Source organism: Mytilus trossulus, chromosome 14 (genome assembly GCF_036588685.1).
Source record: "Mytilus trossulus isolate FHL-02 chromosome 14, PNRI_Mtr1.1.1.hap1, whole genome shotgun sequence".
Taxonomy (NCBI): Eukaryota; Metazoa; Mollusca; class Bivalvia; order Mytilida; family Mytilidae; genus Mytilus; species Mytilus trossulus.
Window position 1 is genome coordinate 68,798,693 of NC_086386.1, and position 25,395 is coordinate 68,824,087.

Below are 25,395 nucleotides of genomic sequence, written 5' to 3' on the forward strand. Positions count from 1 at the left end.
AATTTGACAGTATAAAATTTAGCCAAAGTTTTATGTCACAAATATTTGTTCAACTTTGAGATATGTGAGGCGTTTATAACGTCTTGGTTATGTTCAGGAACCATGAATCTACCTAAGAAAGACCGTTTATCATTTTAAAAGACGAGGCGAGACTGTTACTAAAGTCTAAGTTTATCCAGAGACATATATATGTCTCTGGTTTATTAAACTACATGAGCCCTTCAATTCGAATAGTTTACCCAGCTGTTCGATTTTTTTCAGATAAATTGGAGAGGTGTAAAATTATAATCCAGAGAGTTCTTACACATTATAATTCCAAAAAGATGGAACAATGCCCTCTTGTTGGCCTTAAGAATTTACTGTCTTCCTTCAGTGAGCCTCAAATCCTATTTTTGTCCGAATCAGTCTTACGTTTTCATAAATATTCTTGGGAACATAATATATACAATCAATACAAAGTTAATATACGTCCCTTTTGTCATTATTCAATAAATAATGAAAAAATATGAATAAAAGAGTATTAAATAAATACAAAATTAGTAACGAAATTCAAGCTAACTATAAAAGCGCCTATGATACGCTGATGATTGCGAAACATGTGGAAATAGGAGGCCGCCATATTTATCAGACTTGAAGAAGCCGGTGTGTCTCCACTGTGTATTTCTCGAATTTTACAGACATTGTATGAGTTTACAATCGTAACAAGTTTAGAAATTATTTCAAGAGCATGACATATACTGTTATCTAACTTAATTGGATAAAAATTCGATGTCCTTGTAGAAAATTTGGTCTTGTGCTATTGCCATATGTCGGGTCTGTTCAGTGTTCATAACCAAAAAAAGTATGCATGTATTTAGTCTTTAGAAAATTAATTCAAATATTGCAATTAAGTTCAACTTCCAGTGATTATCATCGATTTTCTAAAGAATTAACAGGTTGAAAATTTACAGATAGTTTCCACTGCGTTTGAATTTAGAAAACAATATTGAACAGTGCATTTGTGACCCCCCCCCCCTAAAAAATGGTTAGGGAATTTGTTAATGAAGGAAAATGCAAGGGAAATAAAATAAACCAAATCTATGAAATATGTTGTCTTTTATGTAAGGATTAATCTTGGCAATATTCACACTCATTGTTAAGATAAGGGAATTTGGATGTGACTGTCATACAAGTGAGAGGTTTAGCACTATAAAACCATGTTCAATCCACCAATTTCTACATTTTAAAATGTCTGTACCAAGTCCGGGAATATAACAGTTGCATTGTTGTCCATTCGTTTGATGTGTATTTATTATTTGGTTAGGGACTTTCCTTTCAGGATTTTCCTTGGAGCTCAGTAGTTTTGTAATTTTACTTTTTTCCTTGAAAGTTGGAATTTAAAAAAGTAAAATTTTGCACAGTCAAATTACAACCCATTTTGGGTGTTGTATAATTCTCTAACTTGAAAAATATTAACAAAAGTTAAACATAACGAATGACCATTTAACTCTCAAGGAGTGAAGGGTTATATATTTTCATTCAAACAAAAAATTTCTGGTTCCCAAATGTCATGAATTTGAAAAATACTTGCTCAGGGGTTGGAAAGAACTATTTCCAATTGACAGCCTGTGCCAATTATTAAATTAATTGTATCCTACCACAAAAAATTCAATAATTTGATGCTTGTGTGTTGCAAAAAAGAAAACCATTTTCTTTTTTCAACGTTAAATGGTTCCTTACAGCATTCCACTATCAATGACTATTAGATAATATATTAGACCATTTACGAAAATTTTACAGTTTACTTTTACAACTTTAATTTATTTCAGAAACAATGTCGAAAACACAAGATAAGTTAACTCGTATTGCTATTGTCAGCAATGACAAATGTAAACCTAAAAGATGTAGACAGGAGTGCAAGAAGTCCTGTCCTGTTGTACGAATGGGTGAGTAGATCTACAAATGAGCTGCACGGGATAAAATCAACCTTATTCAAATGATATCATGATCAGTACATCTATATATTTACTTGATTCAGGTGGGAAAAAAATCTTTGCAAAGTCTATCACTGTTTGAAAATTGAGGCAATATACATGATAAAAAAATCCTGTACAAAACATACATGTACCACCAATCAGATTTGATTTTGTATTCTAAGTATATCAATGTACATGTATACATGCATTTTCAAAAGGTCGATTTCTATCTGACGCAGTTCAATTGTAATTAAATTTTGACCTTTTGTAAAATTAATGTGCCAGTAGAAATGTATGAAATCTTTTACTTTGGCAAGAATTGTTCCAACTATTGCTATGGTTACTAAGGTAAAAAGATCAGTTTTGAGTTAGTCGTCTGGCTCAGAATCAGACAAAATATTGACATGATTGTGTTCTACAGGTTTTTTCAAGCATCATTTTCAGGAATGGAATTTTAAATTATTTTTGTAGCCAACAGGTAACAAAATATGTCTATGACACTGACATGAACACATATATGCTGCTTATAAAATTAAGTAAAAACCTTCAAAATATAAAAAAAAAAAACAACATCTTATTCACTTTAAACATTATTTAGATTTGTAACTCAACCTATCGCAAGTCAATCTGAATGCATATACATGTTTTAATCTGTTTACAGGAAAGTTGTGTATTGAAGTGAGCCCTACAGACAAGATTGCTTTTATATCTGAAGAACTGTGTATTGGTTGTGGTATATGTGCCAAGGTAAGATTTTATGCATGAAAAACTGTGATTATCATATTAAGTTGCATTGTGGACCTCCAGTTGTGGTATATACAAAATAATTCATTTTATGCCTCACTTATTTTTTCGGTCTGTGAGTTCATAAGTGTGTCCATCTGTCACGCTTCAGGTTAAAGTTTTCAGTCAAGGTAGTTTTTGATGAAGTTGATGTCTAATCAACTTGAACATGCTGATACTTAGTACATGTGTTCTCTATGAGATAATAATGTAGAACGTAAGTAAACATTCTATTGTCTCATTGACGTCAAAACAAGACTTGGGTATGCTGTTTTGGTGGAATTGGAGCGGTTTTTAATGGTTTATGTTTGGGACAAGTTAACACAGACATTATTCTCAGTCTGTGACAACAGTTATCAATCAAGAAAAAAATTGTTGAAAATCTTAATACTACAATGATTTCAGTATAACAAACATTATAACAGTTTTCCATGATTCTGTTTCTTAAAGAAGAAAAAAAAATCAACCATTTTCAGACCAATTGAATGTAATAATTTTCAAGAATTAGATTTAAAAAAAATTATTCATTATACAGTTATTGTCCTTACCATTGATTTAGCTATAGAAGATGTCTCCTCAATACTGTAATATGATGCTTGACTCACAAACAGTGACTCAAAGCTCTACACAAACTGTAAATTAACTTCTTTCCATTTCAGAAATGTCCTTTTGAAGCAATTACAATCATCAACTTGCCCAGTAATCTTGAGAGAGATACTACACACAGATACAGTGCAAACTCCTTCAAACTACACAGGTTTGTCTTTTAAGAGAATTACTAATATTTTTTTTATGCTAAAAGTATTGAGAAAACTGTTCAAATTATTTTTTAAACTCTGCTAAATATTGACACTGAATGTATCATGAATGCAACCAAAAACCATAAGTGAAAACAAATTAAAAAAACCTTTGTCCTTTTTAAAGATATTAAATGATTATTTAGCTCATGTACATGAATGTTTTATTGAATTGATATTTCCTTACAGATTACCCACCCCTCGACCAGGAGAAGTTTTAGGACTGGTAGGAACCAATGGTATTGGTAAATCAACAGCTCTGAAAATTTTGGCTGGAAAACAGAAACCTAATTTGGGAAGATTTGATGTAAGGCTACGAAAGAGATGAATCTTAATAATTTTTCACCATAATTATCTTCATATTGTTTGTATTTTATTTGAAATGAGATGAAAATGTATATAAATTTAAAAGCATATGTAAATGGTATAAGAAGGTAACAGTGTGGATTCGAAACATAATAAAAACAGCAATTCAACAAGAAATATACAAGAATGTGGCATTTAAAGGTTACCATATGCTCTTCAACCACAGACAAGCACTTGTGCACAAACACACAAGTGTAAAAAAAAAAAATTGGTGAGTAAACTTGCACTCTTTTTAATGATGACTTGAAAATTAGCTTTCTTAAATTTATTTACAAAATGATTGTGTAAAACATATAGCTGGATATTTTTGTAGGATCCACCAGATTGGACAGAGATATTAACCTATTTCAGAGGATCTGAATTACAAAATTTCTTCACAAAGATCTTGGAAGATGATCTGAAAGCCATCATCAAACCTCAATATGTGGACCAAATTCCTAAAGCTGTCAAAGTGAGTCTTACTTTTTTCTTTGAAAAGAAGAAATATTGTTTTTTCATTGAAAAGAAGAAAAATTGAATAAAATTTTTGATGTTGTGGAATACATATACAATTGAATATAATATGTTTGTATGAGAATGGACTAAAGGAGTATACATCAATAAGACAACACAATGACACAAGTCCAAAAGAGATCTTTAGTTTACAATCATGTCAAGAATTTCTATCTTGGAATGTGTGAAATACTTACAAAAATTACCATTTCAGAAACAAAGAAATAAGGATTTTTGAAAAAGCGTGGTGCGAAAAATTTTGTGAATGTTTTCTCCTTTGCACATATTAAGAATACACAAGAAAGTTTCTGACTACAAGGCAGCAAAAAATCTGGCTCCGCATATCTGTCTAGTGCCAAGTATTCATATCACATTAACAAGTTGTTGTCCTGAATATTTATCATTTCACAGCCATCCATCTGTCATGTCTGTCGAATATGAATTTAAATTCTGAAGGTCAATATATATTTGTTATTTACAGGGATCAGTTCAAGCATTACTGGACAAGAAAGATGATTTGAAAAACCAAATAGAAGTCTGTAAACAAATGGGTAGGAATTAATGAAATAATCTTTGTGGTTCCAGCTACATTTCATAGAAGTTCTGTACCTATTTGAAATTTTTATTTAAACCTTGAAGTTCCCACTTAAAATATGTTTTTATAAAAACAATTGTTTTTAATTGAAAAGTGAAATATAATAAACTTTTCAAAACTGAAAAGGATAGTTTCCTAATGGATATATTCTCCCTTTTTTTTGTAAATTCAATGAACCTGTTTGTTGCCTTAGTCAAAGCATAAACAAACAGAAATTGAACCAGTGATGAAGAAAAAATGAAATTGCTGTTCACATTCAGACATTCCTGGTGACGAATTTTGTCTGAGGTTCAATTGAATACTATTAGTGAATATAAACCACCTTGGATGTCTTTGGTAGTGTGTTTGACATGAGTGAGATAAGTAATGGGTCCTGCCAGGTTAAACCAAAGACTTTAAAATTGGTAATTGATGCTTCTCTACTAAGCACAGGGCATTTGAATGAGTAAGAGCAATGAATGGGTGACTAATAGTAAAACTAATGTGTTAGGGTGAGGTGACATATCTTCCTAAGTACTGTTACCATGTGAACAAGTACATTAAAAATACAGCTAAGTGTGTCGGTCTAGTACAAAGCTGGGTTAATATTCATATTAACATTAACAATATTCATTATCATTTGCCACTTAACATTGAGCAGCCATCCATCATCCATTGCTTAATTAAACATTGACCAATGTTTAAGTGGGCTATCATTGATAAGCAATATCTCACAGTTCATTTTGTTATTGAAACTGTCCAAGTATTTCATGTTGTCTAGAAATATCTACAGTAGTTTCTGTGTATTGGCTTTTGTCTAAGAAAATGATGCACATATGTGTACTGTTGAACCAGTGATGAAAAAAAATAAAATTGCTGTTCACATTCAGACAATTCTGGTGAGAAATTTCTTCTGAGGTTCAATTTAATAATTAAAATATCTGTTATAAATGATTTATGAATTGATGTTTTAGATTTAGATTCACTGCCAGTCTGCACCGAACACTTTTTCAACTACTAGTCCGAAGACCAATTTTCCATAATTTTTTTAAACAGTCCAAACAAATTTTTGCAATTACTTACTAGTCTGTGGCATCTGACTAGTGGCTAACCATACAGACTGCAGATTGTGAAGTTGCAAACATTAGAATTACTTTTAATATGAATGTGTTAAATAATGTGTTAGAGTAATTTGACATATCTAACTGTGGACTGTTACCCTCTGAACTAGCATGATAAAAATCCAGCTTAGCGTGTCAGTCGAGAACAGAGCAGGGTTAATATTCATATTTCATTAACCTGTTCTTGTTGTGAATATGCATTTCCATTTGCAGCTGTACATTAAGCAGCCATTCACTATTCATTGCTCAATTACTTTCATTGATCTAAGCTCTTATACTTAAAGTGGGGCTATCATAAGTGAGCATTTGTTTGATGTGTTTGAGCTTTTGATTTTGCAATTTGCTTAGTGACTTGCGGTTTAATATTTTCCTCAGAGATCATATTCTTTGTTATTTTACTTTTCATAGTTCATCTTGTTAATGAAATTGTACTAGTATTTCATGTTGTTTAGTTACTAAAGAGAACTAAAGCAGTATCAGTGGCTTTTGTCTTAAGAAAATGATGAGCAAAATGTGCTGTTGAACCAGTGATGAGGACAAAATGAAATTGCTGTTCACATTCAGACATTTCTGGTGAAAAATTTCTTCTGAGGTTCAATTGAATTAAGTTTAAAAACAAATGCTTTGACTTAATAACTGATGTTAATGTTAGATTTAGATTAGGATATTTCACTCAAAAGAAAAACTTGATGAAGGCCTTGTATTTATATTTTAGATTTGATGCATGTACGAGATAGAAATGTAGAAGATTTATCTGGAGGAGAATTACAGAGATTTGCCTGTGCAATGGTGTGTATACAGAAAGCTGACATGTAAGTTACTCACTTTGTTTCAAAGTGACACCACTCTTTAAGTGAACACATTTTTCCATAAGTTTGTATAATGTTGGTTCGTCATGACATTTAGAGGACATAAACAGTTTTCAACAATAGACTAATGTTCAGCTTTAAAAAGACATAGACATTTAGTGATATCCTTTATGTTTTGAAATAGAAACAGACGGAAGTTGGTTTTAAATGCTTATACAAGAAACATAAACAATTTTATGCCTACAGTATATATACAATATATATCAAATGAATATTTTTTTCAGATTTATGTTTGATGAACCCTCTAGTTATTTAGATGTGAAACAGAGACTGAAAGCTGCCTTGGCAATCCGGGAGCTGATTCATGCTGACAAATATATAATCGTAGTAGAACATGACTTGTCAGTACTAGACTATCTATCAGACTTTATATGTGTTTTATATGGAATTCCTGGTGCCTATGGTGTAGTTACTATGCCCTTCAGTGTACGAGAAGGTAGGTTTGCTGATACAAGGACCGTTTATCACTATGGGTTTATTCAGTGTGAACCACATTTTGATGTTATTTCTTCATAGACAGAAAATATATTACAGTTGTTCCTTAGATAAATAAATTAAAAAAGCAAAGGGCAAAGAAATATTTACATTGTCATTTATATGTGATATTGATTCATGTTATAACCATATTTGTTTTAAAACTTTTCAATAGATTCTTCCAGTCTATATTCCCTAAGACATTTAATTTAGCCAACTCAGTACTGTTTTGTTTTAAGAGTTTGTACTTGCAATGATTGGTTGAACTCCTCAGTAACATGGGGAAATCATTGCCATGATTATACAAGATGTTTACGATATGATGTTAACCCCCAAACAATTATTACCCTTTTTTAAACACAACTACCTAAAGGATTTTCAAAGTATCATCCTAGAGTGAGAGAGATAATATACATGATATAGTAATAGAACCAATGATGAGATAGATAATTTGCTGTTCACATTCAGACCTTTCTGGTGACCAATTATCCTTACTGAGGTCTGGTTTAATTCTGAATGTTACAGGACTTAATCTAAAAAGTCACTAGCCCTATGTTTGAGTCAAATGAAAATTGATACTTGCTAGTGAAAGTTAAGATTTGTTTTTTACTTATGTATGGAAAAAGTGGACATTTCTCGTTTAGGCTTGTAGCTAGCAAAGTTTTTTGACACCAAGCAGATATACAGATATACAGTCTGCACTAAAAACTTTTTCAACTACTTGTCCGAAGACCAGTATTCTGACATTTTTCTTTGTTCAAACAAAGTTTAGCAAAAACTTACTAGTCCAAATGAAATTTTACTAGTCTGAGGCGTCGGACTAGTGGCTAACTGTGCAGACTGAATATAATTAGTTACATAGTGTGCTAGTGACCTAATACGGTATATATATATAGGGTCAGTAAATTCCATATGGGGATGGAATTTACTGACCCCATATATACCGTATTAGGTCACTAGCACACTATGTAGCAATTTTACCTGACCATATCGGTAAAAAGGTATTTAGTCGGATCTTAACATGTACTTGTGATTTGTTTAAACCGGTTTTCGATAAAAATATACGAAGAAATGTCAAAATGTTTAGGACTTAATTAAATCCGTATTTCGGGAAGATTGTGCAAGCATACGATTTTTATTGAGTCTTACACTTTGAGAAGCGAATAATCTGTAACTACTTTATTCAAATATTCTGTAAAATGTTATTTTGAGCTATGAAAGTCAAGTGGCTCGAGAATATTTCTGAGGAAGTTTTAAAAAAGTTCAAAAAAATATTTTTACAGTGGGTTAGCTTTCATTAGTCTTCAACTTTTGGTTTTATTTATAATTCAGAATCATCATTGAAGGTGGAGCACGATTGCGCAGTTAATTAATTATATGAATGCGCCATTTGTATGTTGAGTGACATTCCATGGTATTATGTGCCAATTCGAAAAAGTTATACGAGAATTGTCTCCCCTTAACAGGTTCACTTTTTTTTATAATTATGTTTAGGTTTCTGATATAATTTTGAATAATTACAAAATGAATCAATGCAATATATTTCAGTTTTTGTTATTGATGTATCAAAACAATTGATGTATGAATATAATTTCATAAATTTGAAAGGTTTAAAATTTTTACATACAATATAAAGAACTTTTTATCATTTTTGAAATAGACTATGAATGAAAATGCATGGATTTACTTCCCTTCATGTTAGATGATTGGGAAATGAGCCAGAGTTATCTATTTGTGATGACAGAGAGGGACTAGCAAGCAAATTTTAATTGTAGCTAATTCATTGTTAAAACAATGTTCCACTATAAACGAATGATATTTTATACAAATATAAGGACTTAGTTAGCTAAATCTACAAATTTTATTTGAAATTATGATTTTTTATTGCAATAGATTAATATGCTACACCATGTAACTTACTGATTATCTTAACGTTTGAAAAGTCTTCAATACTGTTAGCATTAAGAAACTGCTTTCATTGATCAGTATTCACTGTCAGCTTTCTGAATAATAAAAAAAAAGGATTTATGAACTTTTTGTACTAAACAACACAAAATGTAATAAAAACATAAAAAAACAATGAAAAAAGTGTTTGGTGGAACCAATGATGAATAAGATAATTTGCTGTTCACATTCAGACCTTTCTGGTGACAAATGGTCTTAACTGAGGTTGGTTATAAATCTGCAGTCACATTACTACTAAGTTTTAGGCCAAATAAAAGTGTAAGGGTGTATCCAATTACCAAACCCACCCCAGTTTAAACCCTGACCCTAGAACTTTTTTTTACCATTTCTTAAAAATATTTTTTGAATAATTGAATAATCCCATCTTTTGGAATGTTAATTTTTGTAATTGAATTCACAAGATTCTGTCATTTAAATTTTATTATAGAAGTATCCACTGGCTAAAATCCATTATATTCTTAACAGAATGTAACAAAACTAACTAAACATGTAACATTCATGATATGTTTATTCTACAACAAACATTTAGAAAATGTAAAACTTCCTGTAGGGACATAATTATGTACTGTGAAAGTACTTTTATTCGTTGGGTACCAGTTTTCGTGGATGACTTTATCCACGAATTTAAGTGTCCAACGAAATAAAACAACCATTGTCCAAATCAAGACATGGAAAGATCCCCATCCGTAGGTTTGACTACTGATATGATCTAGAGAAAATATTGAATAACACCAAATCTGAGAATACTTAAAGTGCAGTCACATAACTACAGCATGCAAGAGTATACCCATTTAATCTTTAATAACCTAAAGTGTGCAACTTTTGATCTTTTAATTCTCATAAAAAATATTTTTTGATCGATAAAAGTCAGATTTCCGGTATTGATATGCTAGAATGATAAAGTGTTCATTTTATATCCTCATAGTTTTCGTACATATATGGGTAATAATAATTTTATGCTGGACTTAATTTTAAGAAGAATTACCTATTTGACAATCAAAGATACGTTTATAGCATTTGTTTATGTTACTGTTTTCTTAAGGTGACATGTTTATGGCCTAATTAACACCTTTGATGGTCTTTAATCTGTTCATCACTTTACCATGGGTTAATTAGTGTTATCACTACGATTAACAGTCAATGTTTACTTTGCAATTTCCTTCAATCCAGACTTTTTTCAACCTTCGTTTCTACAATTTTTCCATATTTTTTTTTAGAAAACTAAAATCCACGAATTTAAAAACCCATGAACATGTAAATATTGCTCAAACCACGAAAATTGGTACCCACGAATTAAAGGACTTTCACAGTAATACTGAATCCAACTCCTTGAAACATGAAAGAAATCAAAATGAAACCACACTTATCATTTAGTCTTATAGTCATGTTAAGTAACATTCTATTCTATAAAGAATATCAGTTTAGTGTACCAAATATGGTACAGTTTGTAATGATAAATATAATAAATGTATTATAGTATTAATGTATGGACTTTTTCATATTGGCCCTGTAACATGCCCGAGGTATTAATAATGGCCAAGGATGGTTGTAATGGCCCTGAGGCAACGCCGAGGGCCATTACAACTGTCCGAGGCCATTATTAATATCAAGGGCATGTTACAGAGCCAATATGAAAAAGTCCATATATTGATACTTTTATTAACCAACTATAAAGGCAACTTCATGCAAGAACAGTCTTCGAGCCTCGGATACAAAATTATACAGCTATCCACACACTACAACAGGACCAATACAGAAAAGCCCGTTTCATAACATTTCTAGTTTACCTATGAAAAGCCCGTTTCATAACATTTCTAGTTTACCTAATTCGCATTCAATTTCGCATGGAATTTTAGTCAACATTGTGACTGTCAGATGTAATTTCTGATTTCTCATCCAAGTACTAATTTTTATGCTATTTAATTTCATTTCATCTAGCAAATAAAAAGTAGCTGGGAAGAATAAATCAGACAGTTCAACTATTCTAAAGTTTGAACAACGGAAATGAAACAGTGATAATAATCGAAAGTCGTACTCGAAAAAGGCTGTGAAATATTTCCGTTTCAAGTCGTTACAAAACAATGTCAATGAACATCATTTAAACTTGTTTTTATGATATTAAGTTTAAAAAAGAATAAAAAAATGTCACACTTATTTAAAGAAATAAAACGACATTTTGATTTAATCGATGTCCCGTTTCATCTGTTCATAATGCATGACTGTGATTTCGTAATGCACGGGTGTGATTTCGTAATGCATGACTGAGATTTCGTAATGCATGACTGAGATCTCGTAATGACTGGCTGTAGCAATTTCTCCGTTCATAATGACCAGATGTCGAAATTTTCCTTTTATAAAGCATGGGCATTTCTATACATATTGTAGTAAGTTGGTTAATAAATAACAATAAAAGATAGTGTTTGGTAAACCAATGATGAGTTAGATAATTTGCTGTTCACATTCAGACTTTTCTGGTGACTTATGGTCTTAACTGAGGTTGGTTATTATTCTGAAGGTAACATGACTACTCAGCTTTATAGTCGATCATGTTAATTACGATTCTGTTCTATAAAGAAATTCAGCTGTCTGAATTGGTTACAAAATTTGAACCAAATATGACAAAGATAGTATTATAAGTATATAAAACAATAAAAGATAATGTTAAGTTAAACCAATGATGAGTTAGATAATTTGCTGTTCACATTCAGACTTTTCTGGTGACTAATGGTCTTAACTGAGGTTGATTATAATTTAAATGGTAACATGACTACTCAGCTTTATAGTCGTACATGTTAATTAAGATTCTGTTCTATGAAGAAATCCAGCTGTCTGAATTGGTTAAAAAAGATTTAGACAAATTTGTACCAATTATGTCATAGATAGTATAAATGTATAAAACAATAAGAGATAGTGTGAAGATAAAACAATGATGATTAAGATAATTTGCTGTTCACATTCAGACCTTTCTGGTGACTTATGGTCTTAACTGAGGTTTGTTTTTATTCTGAAACCTTTCAAGTAAAATTCTATTCTTTAAAGAAATTTGAAATTTGAACTTGTTGGAATGTAACGAAAGTTACTTTTGCTGTTAGTTTTCTAATAATGTTACTCGTATTGAAATTTATAAATAGACAAGATGCCATGCACTACAGGATTATGAACATGTATTTAAATTCCTTAATCATGTTTATTGAAACAAGTTTGAACTAGCTATCAACACAGTTCTTGAAAATTTGACTTTTCTGCCTGCAAACCATGAGTTACTTAATACTGTACTTACATACATGTATATAAATGATTTCTGTAAATGATTACATAACGGAACCTGAACTATCTTGTTGATTCAATTTTCCCGAAAATGATACAGTATTCCAAAAGTGTACATATGATATAGGGAGATCTGTTCCTACAAGCAAACCATTTAACACAAATAGTTCTACTACACTGAGGTTGTGAGCTCAAACCCTCCCATGTGGGTGCATTCTTCTCGTTCCTTAATGGACTAGAATTGTCAGTTTTCTATCGAAGGTCGATTGTTTTCTCCAGCTTCCTCCAAGTTAAGAATATGGCCGCCACAAAATAGCCCAAAAGTGGCGTTAAAACACCAACAATTAATTGATCTTGACACTATTTTTGAAAATGTGGTGAATATTTCGCTAAACATATATTAGATTACTGCAAATGATTACATTACGGAAACTGAACTATCTTGTTGATATAATTTTCCCGAAAATGATACAGTATTGATGTTTTATATAGGGATTTCTGTTGCTACAATCAAATGTGTTGAAAATGGACCTTTAAATCAAACCATGAGTATTTACCTACATATTTTTATGATTACTGTAAATGATTACATTACGGAAACTGAACTATCTTGTTGATTCAATTTTCCCGAAAATGATACACTATTCAAAAAGTATACATATTATATAGTAATATCTGTTCCTGCAAGCAAAACAATAAAGTATTTTTCCTGAAATTAATTGTATAGGGGAGGGGGTTGGAAGGCACTTTAATTAAAATTTGATAGGTGGTGGTTATTTCAGAAACATTAAAAGGAAATATCCAATTAAAAATTAATGCATAGTGGGGTCAAATAAAAAGTGCCTTACATCCCCCCATACATTATTTATTTTTGGAACAGCCCTAATATAATTCTTGAAAATATGATAATTACTGTAAATGATTATATTGCGGAAACTGAACTTTCTTGTTGATTCATTTTTCCCGAAAATGATACAGTATTGATGAAATACACATATACAGATATCTGTTGCTACAAGCAAACCTTTTATAATTATATTTGTTGAACATGTAACTTTGTTTAATACAAACCATGAATACTTATCTTAAACCTACATATATTGATGATTACTGTAAATGATTATATTACGGAAACTGAAATATCTTGTTGATTCAATTTTCCCGAAAATGATACAGTTTTAATGAAGTACACGAATAATTTAGTCATTTCTGATGCTGAAACCAATTTTAACAATAGTTATCATTTCTTTGACAGGTATCAATATATTTTTGGATGGATTTGTGCCAACAGAGAATTTGAGATTCCGAGAAACTTCATTGACATTCAAAGTGGCAGAAACAGCTATGGAAGAAGAAATAAAAAGAATGTGCAGATATGAATACCCTAATCAGAAAAAATTCTTAGGTAGGTGAACAATAATGTTACTCTTATAAAATGACATAGAATTGTCTGTAAGGATTGGGGAAAACAATGCTTGATCTTTATTTCATTGTATTTCTAGGGAAAAGGGGCAATTCAAGAAGTCTTGTGGAATGTTTATAATTTAGATTAGTAGATGATTTTTTTATGCCCCCTCCATAATTGTTAAGACCTCTTCAGTAGTTCCAGTGCATTGGACTATGGTATAAGAAAATGATGCACATAAGCAAGATAAGTATAATGTTGAACCAGTGATGAAGAACAAATAAAATTGCTGTTCACATTCAGACATTTCTGGTGAAAAATTTCTTCTGAGGTCCAATGGAATACTTAGTTTTAAAACAAATGCTTAAGATCATCCAACAAAAATTTGAAGAATGATTAGGATTTAGATCGTGCAGTTGTACAAAAAATTACATTGAATTTATATAGAATATGGCTTTTAAAATGAAGAGAGAGCTTGTGTAAACATATTCACTCTACACAAACATATTACTGTTTGAACTTTTTATGCCCAATTTATGGGCATCATGTTTTCTGGTCTGTGCGTCCATTCGTTCATTCGCTTCAGTTTTTGGTCGAGGTAATTGATGAAGTTGAAGTCCAATCAACTTGAAACTTAGTACACATGTTCCCTATGATATGATCTTTCTAATTTAAATGCCAAATTAGGGTTTTTACCCCAATTTCAAGGTCCACTGAACATAGAAAAAGATGGTGCGGATGGGGCATCAGTGTACTGCAGACACATTCTTGTTGCAGAATATTTTTACTAGTAACTGAATTAATTTTGTCTCTTTTTTCAGGAAATTTCACACTCTCTGTAAAAACAGGCCAGTTCACAGATTCAGAAATTATTGTTATGTTGGGAGAGAATGGAACAGGAAAGACGACATTCATCAGAATGCTGGCAGGAAAATTAGCCCCAGATGAAGGAGGTAAGAAGATAATATATCATATATTTTTTTAAAAATAGCCCGCAGATCATCTTGTTACAGTTAATTTCCTAATGCATGTAAAGCAAGACTTTGGTTAGCTTGATTGCTTTGTTTGTATATTGTACAATTTATTTTGGATAATATCCAATCAAATTTTATTATATACGGGTTTAAATTATTATGCCTATAAATATTGTTTGAAGATGTCAATGTTAATTACAAAGCTGAATTACTAACAGAGCAAGCAAGCCTAGCAACAGTTTTACACTACTAGCGTTAGGAAATGAGCTGTAACTAAATTGTACAAGAATTTCATTTTGTCTAGCTATTATAGATATCTACATTAGTTCCAATGTGTTGGACTATCGGCTAAGAAAATGATGCACATATGTGTACTGTTGAACCAGTGATGAAGAAAAAATAAAATTGCTGTTCACATTCAGACATTTCTGGTGAAAAATTTCTTCTGAGGTTCAATTGAATACTTTAAGTTAAAAAAAACAAATGCTCTTAATGTTCAGGATTCAAATAAAGATTATATAAAGCCGAGTATTTAATCATGGGAATGACTATTGGGGTGAACTTTGGTATGACATGGTACTTGTCATATCCACACATTACTGTACACTAAGTGATATTTGTATTTGCTTCTCCTAGATACCCATTTCAGACTTTCATTAAACTCTTTTAGTATATAGCATATTATATCATTGTGTACTACCTTTCAATATTTGGTGTTTCCTGAAAGCAAAAAGTAGACTGACATTGTTTTATGTGGAGAGAGGGTATACACCTTATCGCTATTTGTCGGCCATTACTGGATATCACACAGGTTCCCTTAAAATTTTGATGTCATTAAACAAAACATCTGACGCCACAATGGAAAAGTGATTATTCTTGACGTCAAAAGTTCAAGCAGCCACGTCACCCGGGATTAGCGATAAGGTGTATTGTTTTGTTAGTTTTTTGTTCACACAGTTACTTGAAGTTTGATTGTGTACCTAAAGGAAACGTTTTTTTTTTAAAACTATTATAATATAAAATGAAATGTGAAAATATTGATCAATGTTTTGTATATTTTTAATGACGGTATTTTCATGATGAAATATTGTTTTGTTCAGGCTCCTGTCCTGTGTTAAATGTGAGTTATAAACCCCAGAAGATCAGTCCAAAGTCTCAAGGAACAGTGCGACAGTTATTACATGATAGGATCCGTGATGCCTACATCCACCCTCAGTTTGTTACTGATGTGATGAAACCCATGATGATGGAAGCAATCATTGACCAAGAGGTATGTACACTGTCTTAGCAAATACTTTTTTATTCATCGTGCTGGTGGTATTTATTCCTCTATTTGTTTTGACAATTTAATAGATTACATTTTTTAGATTTTTTGTACGAAATTGAAAGAGTGAATTGTTTGTCATCTGATGCCTTATAGAATGTATGTCAGTCAGCTTGGAAAATAAGGGCAAATAAAAAAAAAGGTATGATCAGAATTGTCTGATGAGGGTTGCTGAGAATGATCTTAGTCAAATGTGAAAACAAATAAATCTTAATTTACACGGAAAGTATATGTATCTACATACAGTGAGCTTCGAGTGTTGATGATGAATACTGTAAATGATTATTTTACGGAAACTGAACTATCTTGTTGATTCTATTTTCCCGAAAATGATACAGTTTTCATAAGATGTACACATTTTATAGAGTTCTGTCAGCGAAGCTTGAATAAGAGTAGATTTTAAAATAAGCAGAATCCCTTACGAGAACATAATTTTCTAATCATGCAAATCCACATTTTATTTGAAAATTAACATTTTAGCAAGGAATGCATGGACCTTAATATCTGCATGAAAAAAAATATGCAAATCATTTTTAGGTTTCTAAATTTTGAAGAAAAATTAATTTTACATTTGCGTATAGCATTGCAGGTATTTTCTCCTGATGTCAGCATTATCCATGTGAATCAGTTCTACATTATCCATAATATTATCTTTTATATCCATTGTTAAACTCTTGCTGCATACTAGACAAACAGTTATTTAATGCAGATATATGTGTATAATGTTTGTTTACAATTGAAAAAATACATTTTATTCTCAAATCAGAACACAATAAATAAAGTAAATCTGCAGAAAACAAAGGTACATTGGGTATTTTATTTCAGTTACACCTATTTTGTAATTACAGGTTCAGAATTTATCTGGAGGAGAGTTGCAGAGAGTGGCCTTAGTACTCTGTCTAGGTAAACCAGCTGATGTATACCTGATTGACGAACCTTCAGCTTACCTGGACTCAGAACAGCGTTTACATGCTGCCAAGGTCATCAAGAGGTGAGCAATTTATATTTATGATGAGAAGGAATTTAGCATTAAAATAACTTAAGAACTTTATCCATTGAATGGGATGAAGTGTATGAAATTTAGAAAGGGGTCCAGTTCAAAAGTTTTAAGACTTAAGCCTTGTTTCATGATACCTACAGATATTAAAAAATTGTTACTGTGTACTATACTACGAAATTAATAATATACACATTCAGTAACAACTGAAATATCATGAATATTACTCTGATGAAGAGATGTTAACATTGATCTTTTAAAAAGTTCATTTTGACAGACACTACACAAATTTGATAATTGACTAAAATGTTTTTAAACAATGAAGATCACTTAATACTGTAAATGATTATATTACGGATGCTGAACTTAAATGTTGAGTAATTTTCCCGAAAATGATACAGTAGTGATGCAAAGAAAAATATTTTTTTCATTAAGATATAAGAAGATGTGGTATGATTGGTGGTATGATTGTGAATGAGAAAATTCTCCACCAGAGACCTAATGACATAGTAGTTGACAACTATAGGTCACTACAGCCTTTAACAACAAATCAATACTGGTCTGCATAGTAAGCTATAAAAGGCTTCAAAAAGACAATATAAAAAGAGGTCAAATGAGATAACTAAAGGCCTGATTTATGTACCAAACAAATTCAACAAACATGGATTTAGCTGGTCCTGTATGAAAGATTACTGTAAATGATTATATTACGGAATCTAAACTTTTTTGTTGATTCATTTTTCCCGAAAATGATACAGTAACCAATATAGGTCACTGTATGGCTTCAACAATGAGTAAAACCCATACTGCATAGTAAGCTATTATTGAAAAAGGCTTTGAAAAGACAAATGCAAAAAAAATCAAATGAGAAAACTGAAGCCCTAATTTTTTGTTCAAAACAAATTTTGATATGAGTGTCAGTGATGAGTCTTATGTAGAAGAAAAGCGCATCTTGCGTACAACGTACCTGGAACTTATGTTGGTCCTGTATGAAAGATTACTGTAAATGATTTTATTTTGGAATCTGAACTATCTTGTTGATTCATTTTTCCCGAAAATGATACAGTAATCATTCAGTGTAAAACATTATTGTGATTTATGTTGCTACTAGCAACTAGGACGATTCACTAATGTATACTGATAGCTTGCTTGATTTGTGAAGGCAACAAAATTAATAATTCAAGTATCTTTCATTAAGTAAAAGAAATTAATCATGAAAACTAGTGTTGGAGTTGATTAGGCCATACTATTTTTTTTTTTTTTTTAACTTTTCAGCTGGAAATAAAGTGTAAGGGGGATACAAAAAGTTATAACTAGGATTGTTTCAATTATAAAGTATATTACAAAATCGCAATAGGAACTGAAATATATAAGTATAATTACTAGAAAATATATTGTTCGGTAAAAGTTATGTAACTTATTTTCAAACTAAATCGAAATTCCAGAGAAAACACAGCTAATAGATAAAATATTAGGAGGAAAAATCAAATTCCCGCCAATTTTAAAGTAATAGAGAAACAATTTAGTAAAAATATAGCATTATAAAAAATAGACGTGTCATCCATTTTTGTAAGGTTTACAAATGCTTGCTGATGTGTATGCTATAAAGGTTTTCATGATACAATATCTGTTTAATAAATAAACATGGAAGTAAAATTATTTCAGATGGAAAAAGTTACATAAAAGTGATTTACTTTAGAATTATTTGTTTGATGGACATAGAAAAGTTTGATAATAGACAGAAATGCTGTTAACAAGGACGTTTACTGTAAATTATTATATTACGGATGCTGAACTTAAATGTTGAGTAATTTTCCCGAAAATGATACATTAGTCTGACATGAAGAAAATGGGTACAAGAACAAGGGCTGTATTACTTTCATTAACATGTTTGGGTGTTTGTAAGACCAAAACCATGAAATTGCATATTCTTCTTTTCTGTCTGGAAACATGTAAAAAAAATATAGGTGTCGTGTTTGAAATATTCTATAAATTAGGACACTTTTATGTTGACATCTGAAATCATGTGCAAAATATGAAGGAAAATAGAGAAGTTTTGTTTCCGAAATAACAAATGAAATTTAATCAGACTAACAGGTATTGAGTCTAACCATGTTTCAATCATACTCCAGTGAATTTAACATGCATATTGAATCATTTTATTCTTTTTAACAGATTTATTCTTCATGCCAAGAAAACAGCCTTTGTGGTAGAGCATGATTTCATCATGGCTACCTACCTAGCTGACAGAGTTGTGGTGTTTGAAGGGAACCCAGGCATAGATACCATTGCAAACTCGTAAGTGACTTGAAATTTGCTTTATTGATTTGTTTCAGATATCTTAAAATCTGTCTCAGAGGATATCTTGACACTGAGACAAAATATATACCCAGCACGGTAGGAGGAAACCAAAAATCTCTGTTGCATGGCCAAATATTGCCATCAAAAGGATAATTTGCAAGGTTGGAGCCTGCCTAATCTGTGTAGATGAGAGTTTTATCTAGCAATTATAGGCTTACTAAAGAAAGAAGGAGATATGATATGATTGCTAATGAGACAACTACAATGAAATATCTACCATATTTCAAATAAAGAAGATATAAACAATTCTCTGTTTTTTTGAATTCAACAATTAGAAAAATCTGTAATGTACATTTCGCTTTAAAAGCACCTCACATGAAAAATGTGTCACAATTTAAACCAAAAAACAAAGGGCCTAATTTATAACAATACAATTTTTTTTTAAATATGAAAGACATAAAAACGATATTACCACTGAATTACAAGCTCCTGGTTTTGAACAAGCACATTAATGTTGGATTGAATGCTGCAGTTTCTTAATTTATTAAAGATTACAGATAAATGCATTTATTACATTGGTTGCAATGAATTACATTGATTTCTCAGTTAGATAAAAACCGATAATTTCACATGTGAAATAAACGTGGTTATTGCACTCTCTGACGTCATACAACAATAGGCGTTGTCAAGACATCGATAACGTCGGATCAAAACAAATTGTGAATGCGTAGGAAAAACATATAGTTCCTTACATTTTCTACATTAATTTCATAAAAAAAAGCCATAAGCCAATGACATAAATAGTATAACTAATCGGTGTATTTAAATATAAAAAATAAGACAACGCGTGACCGAACGACGCATGGATTACACTTTTAAAAGTCTTTATACGATTAAAACGTAGTGTACTGATTTTTAAAACTTGTAAATCTATTTTTGATATACAAACTTAGAGAAAAAACCATACGGAATGTCATAATTTTCAAATGGAATGAGAGTCCAGTCTGCGTGGTTAGCCACTAGTCGGATGCTCTAGACAAGTAAAATTTCTATCACACTAGTAAGTTTTTGCAAAACTTTGATTGGACCATAAAAAAAATGTCAGAATATTGGTATTCCGACTAGTAGTTAAAAAAGTTTTTGGTGCAGACTGTGAGACCGGTTGTTTCATCAGGGAAAATATCTAATATTCATGCAAAAAACAGTAAGAGTAATTAAAGGTTTTCTTACAAAGTAAGTTTAAAAGCTTATGAGTCCTGGATTGCAAAGTTAATACAATTGGAAAAATAATTTCTAAATTGTTTTTGTGTTTTTTTTATTTACAGACCATCATCTTTGCTAAATGGAATGAACAAGTTTTTGAGGTCTTTGGAGATTACCTTCAGAAGAGATCCCAACAATTTCAGACCAAGAATCAACAAACGTCACTCAGTCAAGGTAAAATATACACTAAACTAGAAAATACTGATGGAAAAGTTTTATTCAGAGATACAGAGACTTTATCATTTATTTCAAGGTGTCCATTGGTTGAGTTCTTATTATACCTTATTGGTCCCACAAAATTTTTTGCCACAATGCATTACATCTTTGGCAAGCATCAAATTAAATTTCACAAAATAATATCCACTTATGTAGTATCTCATGATTGCAGATGATTATATTACGGAGACTGAATAAACTATTTTTGTTGAAATATTTTCCCGAAAATGATGTAATTATTGAAATACTATTAAGTGGGAAAATTGTGTTTATTTCTTTTTATTAAAGATTCCCCTGTGGTCTACCAGTTTGAAACTTTATTCCCCATTTCATTCTAGTACAAGAGGGTATATTCATGGCACACCATGAGCATATTATCTTCCTAATATATATATAGCATCGGGTTTTTAGACAACAATCAGTCAATCGTATTCCATTAAAATGTTTGTGTAGGAATGGACTTTCAAGATTGAAATACTTTCTATTTATATATTTTCTTGCGCATAAATCAAATTGACAAACAATCTTACGTTTGAATGGTTTTACACTAGTAATTTTGGGGCCCTTTATAGCTTGTTGTTCGGTGTGAGCCAAGGCTCCGTGTTGAAGGCCGTACTTTAACCTATAATGGTTTACTTTTTAAATTGTTATTTGGATGGAGAGTTGTCTCATTGGCACTCACACCACATCTGCCTATATCTATTAACATGCTATATTACCAGCATGCACCATGCCATAAAAATAAATCAATCTTTTTCCCTCTTGCATTAATTTTAATGGAATAGCTCCATCAAAAAGAACCGTAAATGTTGCATAAAACTTGGTCTTGGATGTTTTCAGTCTCAACTGATGCAATATCTACATAACTTTGATAATTGCTGTCTTGTTTGGTCATAGCTATGTGGCAAAATGAACATGGGTATTTTGCCTCTAGTTCTTTTCTTCTTGCAGCTATGATCCTAAATAAAAATCATGTAACCCCTTTATATCTTGAAAGGAATTTGTACATTTTATATGAATCAATTTATAGACAAAATATCTAAACATTCTTGTTCTTCCATTTCAGGACTCAGAACAGAAGAAGACTGGGAACTTTTTCTTCCTTGAGGACTGAAATTGTTTTAACAACAATACAAATAATTCTTCCTGCATGGGCTGTCCGCGGCAAACTGGTGGTGTTACGACAAGACCAATTAGAGCATGAAGCAAACTTTGACCTCTATGCATGTTATTGAGCTATATATAGAAGACCTTTTGCCGCTCAAGGGAAAAATAGCTGTCAATTATCAATTTGTATATGATCATGTGATAGATTTAAAATAATGAGAAATCTGAAATTATTTTTGTTGGGATATGTATTGTGTAAATGATGATATGAATTTTGAATCAAGGGCATTTGCTTTTAATAGCAGAATTTATCATGTCTCATGAATCATAGGTTGTAAATGCAATTAGGCTTTTTGTAATCTTAACCAAATGTTGTATTACTTGTAATTGTAGTTTTTACAACCTGTTTGAACTGTCTAACTGACCCTTGTGTAATTTTAATACTGAAATATATTTTGAGCATGTGTCTCTGATTTATGGAATTCTAAAGAAAATTGACCATCAACCTTGATATTTAGTATTGTGGAAATCTTCAGTTTATTATTTGAATAAGATATTTTGCAAGTGCTAATTAAAGGCATTAAAATTGATAACTTTTTAACTGGGGTCAGCCATATTTTATCAGCATTACCACATGTGTACACTTTTTGTCAGGTTTTGACACATTTTCCATTTCCATTCTCAATTTTCATCATTTTTATGTTTTTTTAAAATGTCTCAAGTATGAATTTTATGATTTTTGAAACTTTTGTTTAATATGTAGTTACAAAGTTTATTAGTTAAAGACTAGCATTATTACTACAATTCTTAAATATTTAGATATTAGACTCATTTCCAAAAAAATATTTCAAAAGTCAATGAAGAAAGATATGTAACTGCATTAAAAACACAAATTCAACAAGCAAGAAGACTCAACTTCATGCTAGCATTTGTGATTTGATAGCAGAATGTCCAATTTTCAAACTGCATAGAAATCTTTTTGGCCTTTCTTGCATAGATTAATAATACAGACTATTGATAAGTTTGTTCTCTGTACACTTGTGAGTAATATGGATAATTATGAATGACCTTTCAGTTCCATTTTGATATCATTGTAAGTGGTGTTGACAGCTATTTTGACTACTGTGATAGAAGGCTGGACAGGATTGTAAATCTGTTGCAGGATAAATTGTTTTATTTTTATACATTGTTAATTATTTATTTGCATTTTTAAAACTTAACAGTATCATGTTGGTTCCTAAAATGTTAAGATTTCATAGAAACTTGGTGAAAAGATTGTCTCTTTTTTATTAAGATGATTAATTCCATAAATTAGTGGAAGAAATATTTTCCTGTGAAAAATCTTTTTTTTAAGACATTTGGCAAAATATCTTTGAAATAGTTTTCATGAAAGTTAAGGCAAATAGTTTATTTATTATATCACATTCAAATATTTAAAAGTTCAATACCAAAAGAAAAATAAAAACTTTACAAGCTGAAAGCTATTGAATGTATTCTGTTATTAGTCAAAACCAAGTGCTAATCTGAAGAATGATCTTTGACATTCTTGTTTAAATTGTAAAAGAATATGACATGATTTTATATGTTCTTTGCATGTCTTTGTTCATAAGGTGCTATTTAAAAGTTTGTACTAAATATTATCAGTTAATGTATTCTATCTTATTAAGGTTATTAAACTGGTTTTATGGTCAAGTTTAATAATTGAGCTAATTTATACTTATCTGAGCAATAAATATTTCATCTGGAAGGTTTCAACATATTTGAAAAACTACTGAAGTTATTTGTCAGAATTGTTCACAACTGAAAACTGGTATAATGTAATTATAAAAAAGAAGATGTGATATGATTGCCAATGAGACAACTCTCCACAACCATTTGTTTAAATAGTTGAGATTTACACATATTTCTATTTGAATAAAATCTGTAGATTAAATATATTATGGAAATTAAATGTGGCAAACAATCTATTTCTTCCATATTTTCAATAGTATCAAACACAAGGGATAAAAAAAACAGATTCAAAGAGTGAATATATGTATTTACCATGATTGAAATAGTTTTTGTAAATATTTAAAACAAAACAAGTATTTAGTACCCAGGGCTTCAATTTTAGAAATATACAGGAAATATTGTTTTTTCCTTCACAATTGACATTATTTAATATACAATTTAAAAGAATGAGAGAAAATCAAATCATTAAATGATTTTGTCTCCTTTAATAACTAGAGATTCATTGTTTTAAACATGATGTCTTTGTTCTGTTAAACTTTGAATTTGAATCATTGACAGGTTGGTTCAATAACAATAAATGACAGTTGTATTTAGTTTGTAATATATTTCTGCCTAAGATGTTGGTTGGTTCTATTCTATCAGTTGACCTCCAGTTTCACCAGTGTTGCAAATGGTATGAGCACATTTAGTAACTGTTCTTATCCTTTCAACAGCAGTTGGAAAAACCTAGAGCAGAAAATGTTCGTCAAACTTCTCTTGTCTTTAATGGAAGGGAATGGTTTTATAATATTTGGCCTGCAGCTGGACTGTTTTGTAGGATACTAATGTTAGTATAAATCAAATGGGTAAGTATAACCACAAGTTTAAAAGTGCAACAACCGAAACCATTTTCTGTAGGCTTGTGTGCAGACTGACAAAATCTGAAGACCAAATATATCTATAAAAAGTAAGTTGGTATCATCTATTGAATAAATGAATCAACAGTATTCAACATGTTGGCAGTATATGGAAGAAATCATTTTGTTGTAAAATTTGCAATTGTTTGTTGGATCCTTTCTGATTAATAGTATAACCTGGCCTTTGAATTAAGGTTCAAAATGCAAAGGAATCCTTTTTGCGGTTGTATATAGGTATGAATAAAGGCAACAGTAGTATACCGCTGTTCAAAACTCATAAATCCATGGACAAACAACAAAATCGGGGCAACAAACCAAAACCGAGGGAAACGCATTAAATATAAGAGGAGAACAACGACACAACACCGAAACGCAACAGCACACAGAAACGGACCAAGCAACAGACAATACACCACGAGAATAACAAATATAACATCAAAACCAAATACATGAATATGGGATAGACAAGTACCGTGCCACGTCTTATCTCAAAAATAAGAGAAAACAGAAACGACTCA

At 30.9% G+C, this 25,395-nt stretch overlaps 1 protein-coding gene across 1 annotated transcript; it reads left to right on the plus strand.

The window, feature by feature from the left end:
- Nucleotides 1-575: 575 nt before the first annotated feature.
- Nucleotides 576-24,574, plus strand: LOC134697272 (ATP-binding cassette sub-family E member 1-like). Its single transcript, XM_063559438.1, has 16 exons — nt 576-682; nt 1,809-1,925; nt 2,617-2,702; nt 3,398-3,495; nt 3,725-3,842; nt 4,215-4,352; nt 4,875-4,944; nt 6,804-6,900; nt 7,182-7,393; nt 13,919-14,068; nt 14,890-15,021; nt 16,143-16,312; nt 17,215-17,357; nt 19,539-19,661; nt 20,990-21,101; nt 22,210-24,574. The coding sequence occupies exons 2-16, from the start codon at nt 1,814-1,816 to the stop codon at nt 22,255-22,257; spliced, it is 1,809 nt and encodes a 602-aa protein (XP_063415508.1). The 5' UTR covers nt 576-682; nt 1,809-1,813; the 3' UTR covers nt 22,258-24,574.
- The last annotated feature ends 821 nt before the right edge of the window (nt 24,575-25,395 follow it).